This window comes from Vigna unguiculata, chromosome 3 (genome assembly GCF_004118075.2).
Source record: "Vigna unguiculata cultivar IT97K-499-35 chromosome 3, ASM411807v1, whole genome shotgun sequence".
Taxonomy (NCBI): Eukaryota; Viridiplantae; Streptophyta; class Magnoliopsida; order Fabales; family Fabaceae; genus Vigna; species Vigna unguiculata.
The window spans coordinates 24,743,866-24,768,837 of NC_040281.1; the positions used below are offsets into that span (position 1 = coordinate 24,743,866).

The 24,972-nt window shown below is 31.4% G+C and overlaps 1 protein-coding gene across 1 annotated transcript; it reads right to left on the reverse strand.

The window, feature by feature from the left end:
• Positions 1-19,258: 19,258 nt before the first annotated feature.
• LOC114176332 (LAG1 longevity assurance homolog 2) lies at positions 19,259-24,515 on the reverse strand. The gene is made up of 7 exons (XM_028061342.1): positions 24,294-24,515; positions 24,028-24,159; positions 22,521-22,729; positions 21,687-21,842; positions 20,439-20,624; positions 20,172-20,350; positions 19,259-19,706 (listed from the first exon to the last, which is right to left on the reverse strand). The coding sequence occupies exons 2-7, from the start codon at positions 24,142-24,144 to the stop codon at positions 19,690-19,692; spliced, it is 864 nt and encodes a 287-aa protein (XP_027917143.1). The 5' UTR covers positions 24,145-24,159; positions 24,294-24,515; the 3' UTR covers positions 19,259-19,689.
• Positions 24,516-24,972: the final 457 nt, after the last annotated feature.

Consider the following 24,972-nt stretch of genomic DNA (forward strand, 5'->3'; position numbering starts at 1 on the left):
TGTGATGACATGTCAATATGTGTTTGTTTTGAAACATAAATGTATGCTTGTGTGTGGTGACTCAACAAAAGGTGGTGAAGGGTAACTCCACATAATTGTACCGGAGGTGTACTTCATTGGGGCTCTTAAGAAGTGTTATGGGAAGTTTTATACTTTGCCAAGGCTCTCGAGAAGAGTAATAAGAAGTTGTATACTTCGTCGAGGCTCACTAGGAGAGTAATGGAAAGTAGAGCAATTATTGGTAAGCTGTGTGCGAGAGTTACAAATCGGCTCATGACACTAAGATCACAAGTGTTTGTATTAATTGTTGTGATGACATTTTGAATCTGTGATGATTTGTTTGAACTGTTGTTTGAGACAATAGGCTTTGTGAAGGTTGACAACTGGTAAAACTGAATGATGTTCTGAGATGCTAGAGTTAAGGTTTGGGTGAGTGTTATATTATGACTTATGTATATTCTTGTTATGGTGTTTGGATGTTTGTATGTTAGCTCACCCTTGCATTGGTAGTTTCCACCTGCGATGATCGTCTTTTATACGAGAGCAGATGATTGAACATGTGTTGATGAAGATGCACAATAATAAAGAGAGTGGTCAATATCAAGAGACATTTAGAATAATGTTTTAGTCTTAGGTTTTTCCTTTTCAATAAAGTTTGTTTGTAAAACAATGTTTATTTATTTTTATTGCAATTTTAAATAAAATAGGAATAACTTTTTATTTTAATTTGTGTTAATTATATATTTTAGACAACTGAAAAATTAGGGTGTTGCATCTTTCATTAACTTGATCTATATTATGACATATGAAAACAAACAAAATATACAAGAATGTAGAGTTGAATTATGTATTTAATACGTTTTAAAATTTTGTTAAGCTTTTGTTTGATCAAAGTACTCATATGAGGTTTTAACTTAGAAGTTTTTGTAAGCCCAAAATTTCATGTAGACAATCAAACACAACTTTGCATGTACAGACATAGTGTCACCATATCTTTGTAAATCTTATTTTAGAAAAACTCTTTTTATTTAGTTACTTTTAGTTAAATAACATTCAATTCAAAAAGCAAAATCAAAATTAGTGAGCGAAGAATAATCCATGCAAAACTCAATTTGTGTTGTTTGATTTTGATTATGTGAATTAATCCCCAAAGATCTAATTCTCCATTGATGAAGAACAAAAAGTGCAATGTAGAAGAATTGGAAAAGACAAAAACAAAAATGTAACAAAAGAGAGGAAAGGAGAAAAAAGTTAAAACTCTCAAATTTAGCAAATGATTTATGTCCTTCTGGTTTGATGAAGGATTGACCCCAACCAAGGATGGAGACACATGCTTAAGAAGACTAAGCATGTTTAGAAGGGAAGTTCACTAATCCTTCATCCCTTTCATTTGTGTTTGTTATTTTTATTCCCAAAGTTGACTTAGTTGAATCAACTTTAGTTGACTTGTTGACCTTTGACTAGGTTTGACTTGTTGACTATAATTGACTTGACTTAAGCCAACATGTTAATCTATGTTTATTTGCTTTGTAGGTTAATTAGGAGTAAGAAAGCAATGCTAAGTGGCGCATGGTGATTGGGGAGCATAAATGATGTGGAGGAGAGAGTAAAGCAAAGACATAAAACATAAAGTAAAAGGCATGAAGCAAGTGTACCTATGTACCTTTGGTCTCCTTTGTTTTTAGCACACTTTGGCCACTTTTTGGAGACATATGAGACACATTCTTTGTCTCCTTTTGTGCTAAAACGAAATTAGCCTTGCACACACCATAGTTAGGTCTTTTGTCTCTCATTTTTGTAACCTTATTTGACCTAGTTTCTAGAAGCTAGGGTTAGGTTTTTGTAGAGACATCCTTAGGTATCTTTTATTTTCTTAGAGGCCCATAAACTCTTCTATATAAGGGGTGCTCCTAGACATGTAAAAGGGTTGAACATTTTGAAGTAAAAACACTTTTGTGTCTCAACCATTTGTGAGAGTTTTCTCCCTAGGGAGTGAATACTTTTAAGCCTTATCTTGCATATTAAGTGGTGGCACACATCCACTCATCTTCAAGGTTGCCATGGCTTCTAGCCTAGCCTTGTAGTGGCGTGCTTCTCACATTTTTACCATTTGTTTCCTTTCCATTTTATGTTTTCTTCTTCCTTTAATTGTTCTTGGTTTTCTATGGTCTATGTGCTTTCCGTTTCCTTTTTGTTTTGAATCAATCCATCATCTTCTTCTCTTGAGCTTTGTGAAAGGAACCTTCACATCTAGATAGCTTGCTATCTTAATGTCCAATGGGGATTTCACTTAACTTTCTTAATCAACTCACACCATATTCAATAATCTTAAAAAGGAACAAGATAATCCTTCATCATTTGGTATCTAGAGCCTAGGTTATCTTGAATATGGTGTTTTTCATGTGCTAACCTTGTCTTGTTGTAGCTATCTTGGTATGGTTCAAATCCACTTCCATGACACACAAAAACAGTGCTGGCAAAAAACGTGACGATTTTAAAACATTAAACTGCACCAGCTCAGCGGTCCAAAAATTACATTTTTTGTGTCAAAAGAAAGCTCTTTGAGTCTAGTTTCCAAAAAAAAAAGAACCAACACATTTGGAGTTCTGTGGAGAAAATTATGATCAAATTACCGAGCAAAGGTCAGATCTGCCAAGAATACGTGAATCAGCGTTTTCAGGTTTTGTTGTGACAGTTTGGCTACGATTTTTGCATCTCTTTAAGCTCCTAAATGTGGTTGGATAACATGTCTTTGGATGCTTAGTCTTTGAGCCTCAAATCCATGAGTTTAAATGCATGATAGCTACATGTTTGTGTCTTTGTGTATATCATGTTGAGTCTTTAAATGTGTCTAACTTTTGCTTGAGTCATGTGTCATATGTTAACTTGAAGTTTTCTTATTCTTGTTTTTCCAAGTATTTGAATCTTTCTTTCACTTTATGTCTTGCTTGATGTATGCTCCATGAAATTGATTTTGGCCTAAAAATTGAGGAACTAAGTGTCCAAGCCACCTAAAACTCTTTCTCACCATTTTATGAAACTAGTTGTGAAAGAAGAAAATTTTGCACCAATTTTTGCCTAAAAATCGAGAGCAACCTTGCTCCTTTGTGAATTAAAAGTGTGTTTTTCACTAGGTGTTATGCTACTAGTTTTCATACTTGAGAATTGGATGATATTGGCTAATTAGTTCCATGTTTTAATTGGTTATGATCTTTCTTGGTGTATGCATGATTTAAGACTTGAAGATGTTTGTCAAGTACTTTCCATAGAGTCTTTAAAATGTGTTTTTCTTGTTTTAGTCTTGTTAAAAGTTTTATCTCAAACTTTTCTTCTTTAAAGTTTAGCTTTCCTTGTTTTGTGCTTTTCTTGCTTGTCACTAGGTGTTCTTTTGTTTTGTCTTACTAGTTTTCTTTTCTTGAAACTCTTGGGGTGTTGTAGCCGAATCACTTGTCTTGCATTTGAAAGGTTTTGCACAAGTTTTTAAAAGTTTTTTCTTCAATCCTTTGGTGGATTTTGAGTTCTAGCCTTGCCTTGTTATTTTGGGAATGTGATCTAAACACTTGGGTTGCATTTTGGGTTGGATTTGGTCCCAGTTTTCATGTTATCTAACCCCTAATCCATTTATTTTGTCTTGTATTTGACTATTTTTGTTGTAAGAATCATGGCAAGTTCATCAAATGCACCTACACAAAACAAAAACAATACATTGATGAGATTGCTTCGGGATTTGGAGTTATCTAGGAAGGAGTCCTTTGAACAATTGAGAAAAGACAAGGAGCAAAGTGACCTAAGAATCCAAGAGCATATTCAAAGGCTTGAAGCTAGGGAGCAAGAAAGAGAGGCTAGGAAAAGAGGGCATTCTAGGCGCAACGCATCACAAGAGAAGCAAACTCCAAAGATTCCTAAGTTCAAAGGAGAAAATGACCCAAACATCTACATTGAGTGGGAACAAAAAGTGGACCAATTTTTTACCATTCATGTAGTTAGTCATCAAAAGCAAGTAGATTTGGTAGTCTTAGAGTTTCAGGATTATGCCATGACTTGGTGGCATCAATTATGTATGGACAATATTAACCAAGAGTCACTCGCGACTTCTTGGAGGGACCTTAAAAATTTGATGCGCGCTAGATTTGTTCCTTCCTATTATAGGAGGGAGACTCTTTTGAAGCTCCAAAGGCTACAACAAGGGTCTATGTGTGTAGATGAATATTACAAGTTAATGGAGTCCATGCTTCTAAAAGTAGGACTCCAATTTGAAAGTGAAGAGGAAAAGGTAGCTAGATTTGTGAGTGGGTTAAGGAGGGACATACAAGATTTAGTAGAGTTATATGAGTACTCCTTTCTTGACAAAGTTTTACATTTGGCTATCAAAGTTGAAACTCAATTGCAAAATAAAAAAGAGGCCAAGAGGAGTGGTTCATACAATGACTACTATTCTAGTACTTGGAAAGGTAAAGAAAGAAAACATGATCAATCACCACCCAAGAGTTCCCAAGACCCAACTCCTAGGACTAATTCGTCTAGGCCTTCTAATGAAACTCTTAATTCTTCTCAAGGTACAAGGACAAGTTCTATAAAATGTTTTAAGTGTTTGGGATATGGGCACATAGCTTTAAATTGTCCTACCAAAAGAACCATGGCCTTAAACCTTAAAAGATAAGTAGAGAGTGAACATTCTTCTCCCCATTCCCCCAAAAGTACTTCTTCCCAAACTTCTTCTTCAAGTGAAAAGATTAAACCCCTTGAAGGTGGATTGTTAATGATAAGGCACCAACTAAGACAAGTTTCCAAGGAACTTGACCCTTCTCAAAGACAAAACCTTTTTCATTCAAGGTGCCATATCAATGACAAACTATGTCCCCTTATCATAGATAATGGAAGTTGTGTAAATGTGGCTAGCACAAGGGTTGTGGACAAGCTTGGCTTGAAAACTATCCCTCATGCCAAGTCCTAGAAACTATCATGGCTTAAGGAAGAAGACATTAAAGTAACTCAACAAGTCCTCATTAACTTTTCAATTGGAAATTTTAAAGATGAGGTGTTATGTGATGTTGTGCCTATGGAAGCAACTCATATTTTGCTAGGTAGGCCATGGCAATTTGATAGAAAAGTCTTTTATGATGGTCATGCTAACACCTATGCTTTCTCCTTCCAAGGCAAGAAGTTCACACTCCTACCTCTCTCACCCAATCAAGCAAATGAGAACCAAAATAAAGTGAAAGATAAGAGAAAAGATGAAAAAGAAAAAGAGCAAGTTACCTCCAAAGTGTTACTTGCCTCCAAAAGAAGATTTCCAAAGCAAGATGGACATCACCATTCTTCCTTCTCTTCCAAGACTCAAAAGAAAGACCTAATGCGCAAGCATGAGAGAAAGAGTGGTCTAGAAAAGAGGGATGGCCTAACCAAAGCTATGGGTAATACCCTTAGAAAGGATGGAACAAGAGCTCATAAAAGGGAGGTGAAAATCCTCCCCCAAATCAAGTCAAGCTCCATCTACAAAGGCTTAAAGAATTTGTGGTCAAATTCTCTCCAAGGAGGGGAGGATGATGAAGGATTGACCCCAACCAAGGATAGAGGCACATGCTTAAGAAGACTAAGCATGTTTAAAAGGGAAGTTCACTAATCCTTCATCCCTTTCATTTGTGTTTGTTATTTTTGATTCCCAAAGTTGACTTAGTTGAATCAACTTTAGTTGACATGTTGACCTTTGACTAGGTTTGACTTGTTGACTATAGTTGACTTGACTTAAGCCAACATGTTAATCTATGTTTATTTGCTTTGTAGGTTAATTAGGAGTAAGAAAGCAATGCTAGGTGGCGCATGGTGATTGGAGAGCATAAATGATGTGGAGGAGAGAGTAAAGTAAAGGCATAAAGCATAAAGTAAAAGGCATGAAGCAAGTGTACCTATGTACCTTTGGTCTCCTTTGTTTTTAGCACACTTTGGCCACTTTTTGGAGACATATGAGACACATTCTTTGTCTCCTTTTGTGCTAGAACGAAATTAGCCTTGCAAACACCATAGTTAAGTCTTTTGTCTCTCATTTTTGTAACCTTATTTGACCTAGTTTCTGGAAGCTAGAGTTAGGTTTTTGTAGATACATCCTTAGGTATCTTTTATTTTCTTAGAGGCCCTTAAACTCTTTTATATAAGGGGTGCTCCTAGACATGTAAAAGGGTTGAACATTTTGAAGTAAAAACACTCTTGTGTCTCAACCATTTGTTAGAGTTTCCTCCCTAGGGAGTGAATACTTTTAAGCCTTATCTTGCATAACAAGTAGCGGCACACATCCACTCATCTTCAAGGTTGCCATGGCTTCTAGCCTAGCCTTGTAGTGGTGTGCTTCTCACATTTTTACCATTTCTTTCCTTTCCATTTTATGTTTTCTTTTTCCTTTAATTGTTCTTGGTTTTCTATGGTTTATGTGCTTTCCGTTTCTTTTTTGTTTTGAATCAATCCATCATCTTCTTCTCTTAAGCTTTGTGAAAGGAACTTTCACATCTAGATAGCTTGCTATCTTAATGTCCAATGGGGATTTCACTTAACTTTCTTAATCAACTCACACCATATTCAATAATCTTAAAAAGGAACAAGATAATCCTTCATCATGGTTTAAGCACATTTATGCCTTATATAAGCTCTAAAAACTAAGGAAAATATCGTCCTAAACTTGGGCTCTCATTAGGCCCATAGGCCCAATTACAAAAGTTTAAGCTAATACATATAAAATCTAATATTCATGGGCTCCCCTTTACAAATTTTTAACAAATTTGCCTCAACTTCAAAAATTAGTAAAAATATAAGATAAGTATAAATCCAAAAACCCATAGAAGTGTAAAACCCAATGGAATTGGAATTAGCCTAAGATAATATCTACAAAAAATTATAGCCAAAATAGTGAGCAAATATCAAAAGAGCTAGAAAATCCAAAATTAAAACGAGTATAATATTGTGGGAATATAATATTGTGTTAGCAAAGTAATTAATTGTGTATGTATTTATTATAAAATAAAATAAAAGTACAAAAATAATAAAAAATAAAAACAAACATGTAGCTAGTATGAAAGTTTTTTCTTCACAATATAATATGCTGTGAACAAACAATATTAACCCAACTAATAAAAAATAAAAGAATAAAAAATATGATTCCTTCAAATGGTTTTATAATAATCATTTAGAAATTTGAGACCAATAAAGATACAAAAATACACAAATATTTTAATACACAATACACATACAACGCTGGAAGTTTATGATTCATGGTGAACTTTGTTTCTTTGATATAGCTAGCACGATTATGGTGTTGACAACATAAAATAATATCAACACTTTCTTATTCAGCTAGCAATTTATGATTAAAAAAACATTAAGTTAAGAATAACAAATACAAGTAGAAATAGAAGTTGAGTAACAAATACTAAAATTAAAAAATAAGTACAGATAAACTTCAACTCAATGTTTTCAAAATAACAAACAACAACAACATAAGAACAACAAAAGTTGTTGGTCATCAATACACATACTTAAAAGAAAGAAAATGTTTTCCATAAAACATATAGAAGAAACATAAAACTAACAAAAAATCTGGTACAATTGGGAGTTTCGCATAAGAGAAGTCACTTCTCAATCTTGATATTTTTCTTCAACATCTTTAATGGGATCTTCTTCTTTTCTGGAACCACAGATCGAGAATATCTTTTAAGGTCAGGGACAACTTCTTCATTGTCCAACACAAAGTTAAGATTGTCCAAATGAGTTGATTCTTAGGGGTTAACTCATCACTTTCAACATCAATTATTGTTTTAGTGGTCAAAGCATCACTTTCAATATGGCTTGATCCTAAAGTGATCAAATCATCACTTAGAGTCTCAACATGATTTGATTCTTTAGTGAACTTGATCAACAAATCTCTTAAAAAATAACTTCCCAAAGTTAGCATATACAAAGTGGTACAGAAGATCATTTTTTAATCTTGACATACATCTCCATTGGTATCATGACATATCATTTATTAATTGTTTTAGTTCCCTTTCTTCTTTCTTTATAGAATATAGATCCTCCACCGTGTATATATATATATATATATATATATATATATATATATATATATATATATATATATATATATATATATATATATATATATAAACACACCTAGAATTAAACGATTTCTCCTTTCCAAATTTTCCTTTAAAAATCATAATCCAACTTACTTTTATGTGGATAATACGTCTAGTTATGCATATATATACACTTACTCGAAATTATATTTGCTGAATGTATATATATATCAATGTTATAATTGACATAATCAATTTAAGTAGTACAAATATTAATTTTTGAATGCGGATAAGGACGAATACTGTAGTACTCTACTAAGTTTTAACACTTCTATATTAAAATAAAAATAAAAGAAATACTAATTTTTCCTATATATACTTAGTTATTTTACATATTCTTTAGGAATAATTTTGGCCGAGATTGAAAAATAACAAAAAACTGTATATACTTATCATTTTTTAAAGTATACTATCTTTTCAGTGGTAAGAAAAAAAAGTTCAAACAATTTAAAACAAATTGAAGGCCGAAGACTTTTTAAAAAATATATATATTTTTCTTCGCTTTCCTCTTACCTAATCTCTTTTCCCTCATTTTTTAGGGACATGAATGTTGGTTTCCGTAAACGTTGAAGAAAACACTACTTTGTACTTGGTTTTGGGTCAAATATGGAGATATTAAAAATATTTGACGAATTCAAATTTCTATATTACTGGGTCAAATTTTGTCAACCTTGGAATGTCAAAATTTCTGTCGATTTCTTCATATTATGGTGATTGGTTAAACATTTATAGTTGTAAAATTACCTTTACTAACTTATGTAATTTATTTAAAATTATCTTTAAACTTGTCAGAAAGTAAAAAGTACCAAAACAATATGTACAAATATTTAACCGAACATGTGTATCAGATTATCGAGAACATATAACTAATATATCCCAATTAAAGTATATCATAATGCAGACATATTTTTTATATATTTAAGACAACTATGGAAAAGAAAAGATTTCGCTTATTAAAAAAGAAAAAAGAAAGTATATGATTAATTCACTAGTTAAAAAGTATTTACTTTGTCTCCGACCTTTTTATTGTTTATCCTTTAATTAAAATGAAATGAAAATATAAATAATTTTTCGAGTTATATATAAAAAAGAAAATTATTTAAATATGAAACTAATTTAACTATTGGTTTTACGTATTTCCTTTTATATCTCTTTTTTATAAATATAGAACGACGCTAAATCATTTTAATGGAAAAGATCAACTTTGTTAGTAATAAAGTAATAAAATAATATTTTTTTATAAGAAAAGACTTTATTAACAAATCATTTTTCAATTTGTATATATAGTCGCTTTTTAGTTCAAACAGTTAGGCAAATGGCTGAATAATTTTTCAACTGAATAACATATGAAATATAGAAAAATAATATTTTTAAATTTAAGAAGCAAATATATTTAGGTTATGTAAACCTCCAATTTTTTTTTCTCAAATCGATACCGTGATTGTTGTCTAGGTTATGTAAAAAAAAATGGAAAACCTTCCTCTTCCGGTTTATTGAGTAGGGATGGCAACGGGGCAGGGCGGGGACGGGTTTCGCTATCCCATACCCATCCCCGCATAAAAAATTCATCCCCATCCCCATACCCAAACCCAACGGGTATCAAACTTTTTTCCCATCCCCATCCCCACCGGGTAACGGGTATAATCTCGTACCCATACCCGTACCCGTGTTCTAACTACTTCAATATTAATTTTTATAAAAGAAAAAAAATTACGGTAAAGAAAACATAATATTATGAAATATTCAATATTAGGAGGATTTTCTTCGATGCCAAATACCTTAAAATAAATTATAATTGTTTACATTTTATATTAAAATACCAAATAAAATTTCATGTGAACCAAAACATTTGTTAAATTTGCAAACTACAACATTGATGAACTTAGTTGATAAAATTAAAAAATATTTCAAAAAAATATAAAAGGAAAACAAATATTTAAATTAAAATATATTTTAAATGTTTGTTTACTTCAATTTTTAAATTCTAATGAATATCTTTTTTATACACTAATAAAAGTTATAATATATCACTTGATCAAAATGACATAAAGAATAAATAATAAACATAATAATAAAAGGAAAACAAATATTCAAATTAAAATATATTTTAAATGTTTGTTTACTTCAATTTTTTAAATTATAATGAATCTCTTTTTTATACACTAATAAAAGTTATAATACATCACTTGATCAAAATGACACAAAGAACAAATAATAAACATAATAATAAAATTTTGACATAGATTTTGTATCTTTTGAACTTCAATATATGTTGGATAGTGACAAAAAAATATTCATAGCAATTACATTAAATTTTTATATTGTAGTAAATAAAAGTTATTTATACAATTAAAGTGGAAAAAATTACAGTATGATTAATAGTGAGTTATAAAATAACAAATAATTAGATAGAATATATCGAAATATTATTCTACATGATGAAAATAAACAATAAATAAAAATATTAAAAGACTAACAAATGTGTGTTTTAGAAATAATTTGAGAGACTATCGAAAAAAATCGCACAAAGGAAATCAAATGTATAATTAAGGTATGATAAAATGAAAAATACCTTACAGAACTAATTATTAAATTATGTTTGAAGTGGTTAAAATTAAATAGAAATATCATTAGTGACCAAAAAATTTGTCATTAAATTACATATAAATTAGTAATTAAATTGGTCACTAAATCAAGTACAGATTCGATCATTGAATCGGTCACTAATTTAGTCATTGATTCAGACAATAAATCAACTACTACCACCAATGACGAAAAATAGTGACTGATATGGGTTACTGACTAAATCAGTCACCATTTCATGTTTTTCTTGTAGTGAATTATCATATACTATTCCTAAATATCATTATATATATATATATATATATATATATATATATATATATAAAATTTTAACCACTTCAAACAGAATTTAAAGTGAAAAAATTACATTATGATTAATAATGAGTTATAAAATAAAAAATAATTAGATAGAATATATCGAAATATTATTCTACATGATGAAAATAAAAAAATAAATAAAAATATTAAAAAACTAACAAATGTGTGTTTTAGAAATAATTTGAGAGACTATCGAAAAAAATCACACAAAGGAAATCAAATGTATAACTAAGGTATGATAAGACGAAAAATATCTTAGAGAATTAAGAAAACTTTTCAAATATTAACATATAATTAATGGTTGAAAAATAACGAAAATTATTTTAATGAAACAAAAGAGTTCTTCAAATTAAACAAAAATTAATAATAATAATAAGTAAAGAATTTTTTTATATTATCTTAAATTGAGAGTATAAACATTCTCATGTGAAAGAAAAATTTATAATAAATAAAAATATTAAAAAATAATATAAATATTCAAATGTGAGGCATAATTTTTTTTTAATTAACATACATCATTTTAACATAATTACATAAAGGTTATGATAAGATAAAAAATATATTGGAGATGAGAATGAGTTTCATGACAAATGAAATAATTAAAAGAAATAAAAAATAGAAAATATATATATATATAGGGGTTACTTGATTAATTGTGAATATTTTAATAATTTAAACGAGAATGGAGATATGGCGGGGACGGGTATTATGGCGGGTATATGTACATCCCCATACCCATCCCCATACCCAACTGAAAAAGTCGGGGATTCCCCATACCCATACCCATACCCAGTTAATGCGGGGATTCCCCGTCAAAACGGGGACGGGTTCGGGCAATACCCACGGGGACGGGTTTATTTGCCATCTCTATTATTGAGCGTAGTTTTGGTTATTTTCTTGTTTAGCTCGTTTTAGAATAGATTTCTTTATTGAAATTTTACCAAGTTATATTGTATTGATTTTTTTCTTTATTTCAAGTTTGATTTAAGCCAAAACTAAACTATTTAAAAAATAAAGGTTCAATATTTATATCGGAGTTAAGGTTAAATGTAAATTTACTTTTTTTTCATCTACATTAAAGTATTACTTGATGTAAAATATCATAAATATAATATTTTTTCTATAAAAAAAATCAAAATTATCTATTGATAATTACATACGAATTAAAGTTCGTACATAAATTAAGCTATACATACGGATTTTAAATACAATTTTTTTTATATGTAAAATTTTGTTATATATGAATTTTTTTTCGTATGTAACAACAAACTAATTTTTTTTTTCTTTTTCGTATGAAAAATCCGTATGTAAGCAAGGATATCTCTTTCGTACCGAATTTACATACGGATTTTAAATTACAAAATTATTAAAAAATATAAAATTTAAAATCTTCTTTCGTTTTCGTTGGTTACATTTCTTTCCCTCTTCACTTATTTGCTCCCTATCGACACTAAAATTTAGTTTGCTCATCTTTTATGTTTATTAGCTTTGTAAATTGAAAATCCCCATTAGTGAAACCCTAGCTTGGTTTGTTCTAAATAAAAGTGACCATTTCGAGTTCCAATCACCATCCCCACACTTGGTAAGAGAATTTATATTCTATTTACTTGTTCAATGTAGATGTAGATTCAGATGTGTTACTGAAAGGGTTTGTCCACTGGCCACGATTCTTTCTTCCGCTAGCCATAATTTTTGTTCTCTTCTTTAACTTTAACCTAAGGAAAGTGGTTAGTTTTTCCTTTCTCTGTTCTTTGACCTATAATGAAGCTTTGGGCTCTTTTTCTTTCTCTTTGCTCATATTGGAATGTCTCTGTTCGTCTAATTTAAAGCATTTTGGGAGGTCAGTATTTTTTCACCATATTTTGGAATCGTTTTTGCTTTCATTCGGTAGTTCGAGATTGTGGCTTTTGTGGCTTTTAATGGTTTATTTCAAAATCTTACCGTTTCCAGCATTAGAAATAACACAACTTAAAGGGAAACTTTTTTGGAAGAGCCTCTTGGGAATTTTTGGTAATATTTTGTTCCTTTCTTTTTCAATTTTTTTTAGTTTCTTATTTCTTAGTTCTTATAAACGTTTTACTTCATTTGTTTCTTCCCATTAGAACTTGAAGAGAATTTTTGGCTTCTCTTTTTTTTTTTTACAGGGCCTTATGCAACTGGTTTTTATGAGTACGAGATGTTGGGGGAAAGGTTTAAATGAAGAAAATTGAGGATGCACCAAGCCGTCAAGTGACATTTTAAAAGCATCAAAATGAACTTCTAAAGAAAGCTTATGAGCTATCTATTCTTTGTGATGCACAAGTACTTGTCATAGTTTTCTCTATAACAGAAGGCTCTAAGTTCTGAACTTCCCGGTACGTTTTGCTTCATTTTGTTCTACTATATGTGTGATTAAGTTGTACTGACTATTGAGATGGCTATACTAAAAAGAAAAATAATTTTATGACTATGTAAGAACTACTTATTGTACTTTTGGACTGATTTATTAGTTGAAAAAATTACTTTGCTTGACTTCCAATTGTTTCAAACTTATCTATTCTAAAAGTTTGCCAAAGTATAAAATACATTTAACATATGAAATTAAAGATAAGAGATAAATGAAAATTATCATAAGGAAGTATATTGAATGGATTCCCTCTTAGAAAAGTGTGGGAAAGGGTACTGGCATGTGGTCTTGGTGAGTTTAAAATGTCATTGCCCTATGTCATCAAGAATTATTATACTATTGTACTATTATACTAATTACATGTGAATATATTTTTCTATTCAACTTTGAAGTTCCATTAATTTATTATTATTTCTTATGCACATCACATTTGCATTATAAGATTTGATTCCTCTCGTGCTTTCTATTATAGTGAACTGATAAGGAAGGAATATTCAATTATACAAAAGGTGAAATTAGCTTACCCTTCCAAAGTCCATCATTCACTTGTTGAGGAAGGTCCTGAAGTGTCTACCAATCAAGGTGATGTGCAATCAGACATCCATGAGGAACCCATACGTCGTGCAGACCTTCCTATGATTTCACCTCAGGCTCATGGGTAATGATTAATATAACAAGTTGTTTATATTATTAGCTTTATGAATTTATTGTATACTAATTTTTTCACAAAATTCTCTTGTTAAGGTTTTATCCAGGTAGGATAGCAACCAATGTCATCACAATGACCATTAGGCAACAATACACTTAGCCATGGACTACATGGGGTTCACTAACTAGTGAAGAAAAAGAGAGATTCTTCCAATGTTTTAAAGTAAGTTTTCTCATATTTAACACTCTAACATGCAATTGTTACATTGTTGATGTTTTTTGAAATTGTCTTTACATAGAGGACAGTCAAATGGAGACCTGAAGATGAGGATCACATAAAAAAAAACTCTTACTCAAAAGCCTCACATAGGCTATCTGAGATGCTTATGATAGCGTGAAAAAATGGAAAAAATATGGAGTGGATGTTTGATGAGATTTGGAATTCTCTACTAGCAATTTGGAATTCTCCTATGTATCATACAAAGTGTTTACAAGCCCGACAAAATTGAGCATCTGAAATAGGTGGGAGTTTGCATACAGGTGGATCCATTACTATACATGAGCATGCAATTCGTATGGTAAGTGTAACAAAAAAAGTTTGTTTTTCTTTCTTTATAACCTATATTAATCATATTGTTTATAGGAGAAGGAATTGGGTCGTCCACCACATATTGATGAAGTTTTCAAGCAAACTCATGTACGAAAGAGTAAAGGAGAATTTGTGGGTGAATGATCTACGAAAACACATGTAAGTCTAGTATTTTTACTTTTTGTTCTTTCTTTTATTAGGTTATGAATTGTATATATGAATAAATTTGTTTTTTTGAATAATAGGAGGAATTTAAGAGCATATATGCTCAAGCTAGATCAGAAGCTACATCTTGTGTTGGGCAATCTGAATCATCCCCTATGGAACCTATAGAAGAAGAGAGAATAAGGACTGATAGTTGGGTTCTTGCTGCAAGTGGAAAGAAAAAGGGTCAGATCTATGGGATTGGAGTGGTTACTTGTACCAAACATGTGGATAAACTCACATATCATGGAAGCTCAAGTCACTCTTCAGAAGAGATTGTCTAGCTAAAACAAGAAGTTTTGAATTATAGGGAGGACAATAAGGGGTTAAGCCAACAGTTACAACAACAACAACGACAATTTCATTCCTTTGTTAGTGTTATCCTCCCTTTCCTTCCACCAGATGCACAAACTACATTACAACAACAACACCAAGAGCAACAACACCAACCTGAGCAAAGACAACCTCAACAAGACCAAGAGCAATCATAACTAAACAATCAACAAGAACGACATGACTATTTTGAATATCAGGCCTTCAGATGTTTGTACTTCTTCATTATGTTAGCACTTTTAGGTTGTGTTTTGTTAGAGCTTGATTACCATTATATCTTTGAACACTTTTTGGGGACTACATTAGATTATGTTATGTTAGCACTTTTATTAGAACTATATTAGCACTTTTAGACCGAATTGTTGGCACTTATTTTGTTTATAACTTGGATTTGGATAATGTTATTATCTTTGATTTGGGTTTTATGTTGTTTATAAACTTGGATTTGGATTAAGTAAATAGTGCTTGTTGGTGTTGGTGAAATTTCATTGCAATTAACAGGTAATGTAAAAAAAAAAAAAAATTGGAAATGAAAAAATATAGTTTTTAATTTAAAAAGTATATTATTACATACAGATTTACATACGAAATAAGTTGTATAAAATTGCCCCATTATTATCTACGGATCATTCCGTATGTAATACATTTCACATTACACACAAATTTTATTCGTATATAATTTATATACGAATTTTGTTCGTATATAATTTACATACAGATTATTCCTTATGTAATATACACATATGTATTCTAGTCAATTACATACGAATTTTTTCATATGTAAATTACATACGGTATGTAATTCATCGAGAATTACATACGGAATATTCTGTATGCAATTCATCGAGAATTACATATGGAATAATATGTATGTAAATTACATATAGATTTTAATATCTACGAAAAATTTCGTATGTAAATTACATATAGAATATTTTCCATATATAAATTTTTCGACGCCTGATTTACATACGAATTTATTTTCTTATGTATTACTTACGAATTTTGTTCATTACATACAAATTTTGTCCATAAAAAAATCAAATTTTTTGTAATGATAATAGTGCTTGTAATTAATTACTTTTCTAACATAAATTTATTTTAGAAATTCATATTGAATATTTAATGTTGAAATAAAAAGAAGCTATAGATTTTTTTTCAATTCAATAAATTTTATCGGTAATGGAGAAGTTTGAAAATACCTCATCCATTAAGTGGGATGGATAAGTTGACTTTGTTTGTATAGAGGACTATATAAGTTGTATTACTTTTAAGAATTGAAATTAGTTTGGTGAACGAAAAATATATTCAATCGTCTTTCTTATTAGTTCAAGTTAATATAATAAACATAAATATATCAATATTACCTTTTAGATTAATTTTCTCCATATATTTAGGAACATAAAATATAATTGTACTTTTTTGAAGGGTTAATTTTTTTCAAACATTTTTAAAATACTACAGCAGTAATTGAGTTAATATGAGAAATTAAAAATATATATATTTATCTATAAGTTTAAATTCCAGGAAGAAGGAAAAGATTCTTCTCTTAAATGCACTCAAAGTATATAATAATAAAATTTGTTATTGTTGACTAATTAATGTAAAAAATATTGTTAAATATTATGGATGAAAATGATATGACACTTATTGGACATTAGAAATGGAAAAAGTTTCGTTACAATTAGACTTTAAAATTATTATTAACAAATTGTATCTATGAATTAGATCATATTTCAATTTGTTTCAATCTCATCATTTTTCTCTTTCTAACATCTCATTTTACCTTCTTTCTATATTCATTTATCTAAATAATAAATTGTAGAGCAAGAAAAGAAAACTCATATCATAAATTCTAGAGAAAGAAAAACTCATCCCTTTTACAGCAAACAGTTGTATAAATTTGAACTCATTTAAGTTTATATCATGTCTAAATCCACATTTGAAAAGGACAAATTCTCAAATCAATAATTTTGTGACTTTATTTTTAGACAAAATCACATAACTAACATATACAAGTGCAAGATTATTATTTTTTACATCATATTCATATTCGTAATTTGACAAACATGATAAATTCTTGAGATTTTAGTACATTCAAAGATACATAATATTAGTTTTTTTCACTCGTACAAATATTTGGATAGTCTAAGTAAGAGTCCAGAAAAAAAAAGTAACTAGCATATACAATTATAAGATTTTATTTTAATGCGGGTTGACCTGTCACCCTGCCACGGGCCCATGCAGGTTGAGGCTGTGTAGACTGGCGAACTTGAAATCTTAGCCCATCCCACATTTTTCATGCGGGCTTGCTGGTCAGCGGGTTTGCCAACTTTATCACTAGCTAAATAATTGATAAGGCCAAGATCCTCTCAGAAGACTGTATAACCCATTCATCAGTGTGCACGAACACCACCATTGTTATTTGTGCATGTGTCACATCCTGAATCTTAGATTGGATGATGAATGAGACCGGAGGAGCAGCAGGCTCCTATGTGCGATTGGTTAATGAAGCTGGTTAGTGTAAGATTAGGTGTGTATGACGTAGATTGTAGAATCTTTTCACTTGCATCTAATTCGTAGTTTCGGATTGCAAATTATGTTCCGGATTGGAATTGATCACTTTATCACGTTCCGGACTAGTCAATCTGAGATTTGCGGATGCATATCAGATTGTGCAATTCAGAATGATATTTCGGATCTAGTAATGCATAGTAATGCATATCAGATTAAATAATTTGAAAAATATTTGTACCGGATTGTTCAATCCAGTACTCGATGGTGCGGTCTAACCTTCTCTTTGTGATGGATTTGCAACTTGGAGATGCAGTAGTATGGAGAGGAAGGACCACCGAACTGTGTGAGAGAATGACCGAGAAGGGGTTGTGGTAGGATGTCTGTTGGCGAGACCAGTGGAGACGTGATGCAGGGAGATAGAGTGCGATAACGATGTGGAGAAGAAAGGAAAAGATTTTAGAGAAAGCCTGATTAGGCTTTTTAATCCACTCAAGGTAAAAGTGAGAGTTTAAAAATTATGGGGCTGCAGGAAGAAACAATGGGGGTGCAGGACGAAATGGCCTGTAGAAATGCCACACAGGCCCAGATTGAGATCGCCATTTGAGAAACAAAATACAAGAACACAGGAAATGATTTGTTATATATATATATATATATATATATATATATATATATATATATATATATATATATATATATATATATATATATATATATATATATATATATATATATATATATATATATATATATATATATATATATATATATCAAAGAAAGAGATGCCACAAAAATCCAGATTATCTAGGAGAGTGCAAACTAGAAAAGAAAGAGAGACTGAGGAAGGTGTTGAATATGTGGTATTGCATATTTTAGTTTATAGTTCTTCCTACACTGAACATATGTTTAGTCTGATTTTAGGCTATCAAAACATTAAATATTTGATTCCAAATTTACCTTCAAACAAATATAAAGTTCTTAAATAGAGAATGTAAAATGGTCGCACTCATTGATAACGTATCTAAAATAAAAGTACAAACAAACAAACAAGGAAAGCTGGGAAAAGAGACGAGCAAACTATTTCCCTCCTTTAAAATTGAGTTGGAAGTAGAAACGTTCAAGGGAGGAAACTCTTGTCGAATATGCAATAAGTGATTGGGAAAATCTAGCATCCTCAGGAGATCATTTCCATGCACTAGTAACACAGTGACGCTGCTTTGATATAATTAAATATAATAAATGGAACCAAAGCAAGAGCGTCCATTCACCGTATAAAACTCCTACTTGTGTTTAGAATTGTTTGTTTAATTGGTAAATTTAAATATGCTACTTCAATTCTAACCTTCAGTTTTTTATAAAGAAACAACTGACCGTATTAAAAGTTGTAAATATTATTGAAATTTCGGGAGGGGGTGGGGGGTCTGTTAATCTGAACATTCGGGAACAATGAAATTTCCAATAAAACCACATCAAGAGAAAGGCAGGTTCAGAATTATAGCATATTCGGTTAAGCTTAAAAGAAAAAAAATCAAAAAACTTATCAAAAAGACAAGAAAGCTAAAACAAATTAAATCAAACATGCGCAGTCAAAACAGTACAGTGAATCAGTATGTATGGCTACAAAGCGCAAGTACAAAAGCAGAATGACTAAGTTTTTCTTTCTCCTTCATATTCTTTATAAGCTAATTATCATTCAACTCCTAGTTTACCTAAACGGGTTGATTTAGAAAAACAATTATACAGGAATGCCTATCATTTATACAGCAAAAATATAAGAATCAAAATATGCTTTGACGGTTGCGTACTCCCTTTTTACTCAGTAATCGGTGAAAATTTTGAAACTAACGAAACTTCAGATCCCCTCCTCCATTGCTCGTATTAACCAACTGAACTCCTAAAAATCTATAGACAAGTCAAAAGCAGTATCATCAGATCTATCACCAATCATCGGGAACAAAGAAAACTCAACAAAACCCTTCGGCTATCCAAACTCAATCATCGTCTGAATCTGCAAAAAATGGAAAGAAAAAAAAAACCTCCTTCAGTAAAAATAAAGTACGTATATACCCAAGACAATGACCAAAGGATCTGTAGATGCAGAAAATTGGTTGCAACCAGATACAGTATTGGTAGTAATCGTAGCTATTAACATATCATCGATCCATGGTCACACATTAGTCACACATTATAATATCTAAAACAGGTAAAAAATATCTGGTATACTTTCTTCTTAAATCTGAACCACCAAATTCTGGGTAAGAGGCTATTGGCATCCCAAAAGATACAGGAGTTGCAAAACATTCTACTCAAAAGTAACATTTTATACTGTGCTCCAGGAAAAATAATACTAAAAATCGATTCAGTGCAAGATAATACGAAAAAAAATCATTGGCACACATCCCAACACTGGACTGGTTCCAGAACAAAACAATAATACATACTCATAATACCCTGTATGATGAAACCTGCTTACCAGATCTTATATCCTCGCCAACTTTTCCCCTATTTTTCAGCTGTCTATAGATCATTGCACATATGAGCTTCCACCAGTAGATATGGAAGATGAGTAGCATTATGAGCATTGTATTAAAAATGTAGTAGAGAAACATGTCAAAACCTTCTGACAGGTTTAGGCACTGTTGAAGATCAATGCTGGAGAGTGGAAACAGAAATAAGATTAATAAATAAGCATCTACCAAAACAAAGTCAAATAAATATGATAAAATTAAAAAAGACAAACCTTGTTGCCTTAATAACCCAAAAAGGAAAGAAAATTAGCCGCAATATGAGCCACGAAACTGCAAAGAATCCAAAACACACACTTGCACCAAACTCCCTTCCAGAATACTTGAAAACCTTGGCAGCTTCCATGAACACATCACTTGCATCATGAAGGGCGAGGATTATGGAGCCAATCCTAAAAAAACTGTAAATGCAGCAAGTTTAAGTTATCTCTCATAATTTCTATCCAAGATTTTAGTGTCAGTTTTGCAATTTCAATTATCTAAATTACCCAACCTAATATAACATAACCTTTAAAAAAGTCAGAAGTCACAAGAAGAAATCAGACATGAAAGAACATTCTAATCTATCGTACAAAAAGGATACTTGTCCATCATTTCTCATTTCTAAGCATTTACAGAGAATCAAATCAAATCTAAGACATACATCTATTTAAGTGCGGACATGAGATTGTTTTATTGCATAGAAGTTACATATGTAATTACATAATACATGCCACAGACCATAATATTGCAAAAAAATTATCAGCCAGTATTAATGCTCTAAACAGGTATATAGGTCTACAAGTTTCAAGCTATGTTTGCATTGATGGAAAAGAGTGGAATGGAGCTCAGTGGAATGAACCCCAATCCACCCAATATCCCTCTTTTCTCCCCTTTCAACTTGGGATTATGGGATAAAATCCACCATTTCACCCATCCACTTCATTTTGTTCCACCCCATTGCATCCCACTCAACAGTGGATATCCAAACATAGCCTCGAGAAATAATACAGGCTCTTAAATATTATTTATAATAATGGAAAATTTATCATATGCAACAAATTTAAGACAGGCTCCTAATTTTTGTAGACAGGAAAAAACAAACATGATTAAATGGTCATCCATCTCCATGCAGTAAATTAAAAATGAAAATTCAAGAAACTATACTGGTTAAAGATAGAAAGTAGAAACATATGATAAATCCCAAAACATATTTCCAAACTGAGACTTAAAATTTATTGGTTTTAAAAACACCACCTACGTTTATGAATATTATTTGGGCAACAAAACGCATTAATGTCTAAAACTCTTAACAGATACAAAATGTTAAAAGCACTAGAAATAAGACACTAAGTGAGGATTTTCATGCTTGTTTAAAAAATAACAAATAATAACTAAATTCCAAATTTAAGGTTTATGTAAAACAGGTATTGTATATTCTGCAAATAAAATTAAGGCTTGTTGGAAACATCAAGATATTTTACCTCGTTAGATATGAACACCCAATTAGTAAAACAGTAATTACATGGTGGGTAAACATCACCGAAAAATCCTTCCTTCTAGTCTCCCATGTCAGAATAGCAGCAATACTATATATGTAGAACCCACACTGGCACATGTAATACAACACCAGAGAACTCCTGGGATAAGACATAAAACAGGGTGCAATATAAATTTTAATTTGCCAACTTCTATTTACCACAAAACTCGTAAAGTACAATAATCTTATAAACAACTTCCTAAAAATTAAAATTCCCCCATTTGAATTATGTCCATAGAAGCAGATAGCAAGTTGCATTGTATAAAAAATAATAATAGTACCACAAATGGCAAGTTAGAAAAGATGACATCAAGTTAAAAGAAGCAAGGTACAAATTAATCATAGCCTATAAAACCATATAAAATAGATAAGTGCATTGTCTTTTAAAAAAGTGAGGAACATATGTATATATTGCTTTGAAACTGTTAATATTTGCTGTCATGCACCTAGTTCTCCGTAAACTAAAATAAAAAACTAGATTTAGGTCTCTAGTAGCCTACAAAACAAAAATGCCCAAGGTCCAACTGTCAATTTCTGAAAACTTATTACTCAGTTTTAATGTGAACCTAGATTTGTAAGTTATGAATTGACTTCTGATCTTAACCATAAGAGAAAATTTAAGATGTAAAGCAAATAAAATTTAAGATGAGTACAAGGTTCAATGAGAAGGTTTTCCTGATGAACATGTCAACAAGATAAATGCAGGTCACTCAATGTGGGAAAACCATTTGTTACTGACTAGACTGGTTTTGTTCATCATGCAACATAAAATACTTACTTTAACTCATGATTTGGCCAGTCATTGAAGTATAATTTCGTATTACTGAACCAGGGTTCCTGGTAGGTAATTTTAAGAATGAATGCTTCAACAGCAGCATAATATGTTAACTTCCACATTGACTCTGAGCATTTTCCAATCTTTACTTGCATTTCCTTAGTAATACGTGATGGAGCTTTACCCTTTGTCAACATCCTAATGGACAACCTCTGTAAACAACAACAATATTTAAGAATATGAAGGAAAAGGTAAATGAATTTAATATCTTGAAAACACAAAAGATACTAAATATTTTTTTCATTTAGTAAGTGAGAGGATTAGTAAGAATATGATATAAGAGGATTTGGAATTATTCTAAACTGCAACAGGGTCACAGCTGCTTCCAAAAAAAAATATGTTTTTCCACAGATCTCTAAACTGATTGACAAAACTTCGTGGAACAATTAAGAATTTACAAAAATGTCAAGCTTAGGCATTAGAAGTCTTTGATCATCCTTGCTGATGTGCTTTGCCAGAAAATATTTAACCTATCATCCCATACGGCCAGACTGAGGTTGCACCATACTATCGTACTTTTTTCCCAATACAACAGGTGAAAGAAACCAAAGCGACATTTGGCAAAGAGATCTCTTCCAGACACAAGATAAATTTCTGCGATTTACGAACAACAATGGCCAAGAATGGCCAAGTCATTTCCTACATGTTTTGAGAACACGATATTCTTCTACAACCCTTTACAAACAACAGCGCTTTTTCCTTTTTTGCATCCTAATTTCACCAGTAAGATTAGAAAGTAATGTCTACTACCAACAGTAATGCATGGTGGTGGTTACTATATGGAACAGAAGGTAACACAAAATCAACTGTGTAATAATCAACCATGAGCAGCATGGAAGAAATATAATGCACACACGATACCTTCCATTCATCAATTGGAAATGTAGAAAACCTCCCAAGACAATCCGTGTCCCAACACAATAGGAAGCATAGATCATATAATTTTTTCCATATATGAGCTAATAATAACTCTTAATTGCAAAAGTTGGCCAACAACATAATTAAGAAGGATAAAAGAATACCAATAGACAGATTTAACTCAACACAAATGAGCAGCATTGCATTAGAACATTTTCCATAAGAGAAACACTGATGCCTTAATTTTCAATTGCGCAATTAACACCAATTGAAGCTCACTGAAAGATCCTTCACACATTTGAACAAATTGCAGGAAACAAATACCGATTAAATGCAACCAAAAACAGAAAAAAGAAAAAAAAAATCCGCCAACTCAAAGAAAAGTTGTGCTGAATTACTAACAAAACCGACGGCTTCTGCAGTTTCTTTCAATGAACCCTAAAAAGGATAATCAATAAACAGGCACAAACCAGAACTAGCCGTTTCTTCTATTTTATTAAACTAAATCTCTAACAAAACAGAAAACAAGCCATCTACAGGAATCGAATTCGGCAAGCAACGAGAAATTCGCTACGAAAACAGAGGAACTTACGCGAAAAACGAATCTGTCAAGGAAGAACCTGGCCGCGAAACTTGCGAAGGCGAAGTAGATCGCGGCGGAGAAGTGCGAGGAGTGCGGCGTCGCATTCTCGGTCCAGAGGAAATCCATGGCGGATTACAACAGCTGCAGTTTCAGAAGAAAGCGTAGAGAGAATGAGTAACAAGAGCAGCACAGACAAAGATCATTGACAGCATCAAAAGGAAACGCAAGAATTTTCATGTATTGAAGCGATAGCCACGATGAGATCGGGTTCTCACCTGCTTTCGAGGATGGCTTCGCTGGCGGCTTCGCTGGCGGCTTCGTGAGTCGTGAAAGCGGAAATGCGCGCAGAGGAAGAAGCCAACGAAACGACGGAGGGAAAGTGTGTGCGAAAGAGGGAGGGAGAGAGAGCTTGAAACGGAAAAATGCAAATGAAAAGAAATGTCTTGGAGTTAGAAATGTCTGAGTTAGAGGGTTTGTTTTTTCTTGTTTTCTTTTCTTTTCTTTCGTTTAATCTTCTTCTCCCACTTTGCTTATTCATTTATTTATTTATTATAACTTCTCTTCCTCGTGAAATCTTTTCATTTAATTAATTAATTTAATCTAATTTTATTTTTGGACGGGCCCATCTTTGGACCTGTAATAAGCCCACGTGGCCATTTATTGTTCGTCCTGCAATTTTTAGACATTACCAACTTTTTCCTCCCACGTGAATATGAATCTGATTGCACTTCTTTATTTCTTCCAAGTTTCAACATTCTATTCTTTGATTTCTCTAACCAGTTTCTTCCCCTTTATTTTACTTGGGATTTAAAATCGTTAATCTTATCTTACGATGAAGCAAAACTAGATTTTAGATACATGTATTATTGGAGATCTTACATTAATTAAAAATAAAATAAATTTATTATATGTAAATGGATATAATTCTCGTATTTTAATTAAATTTTATAATTT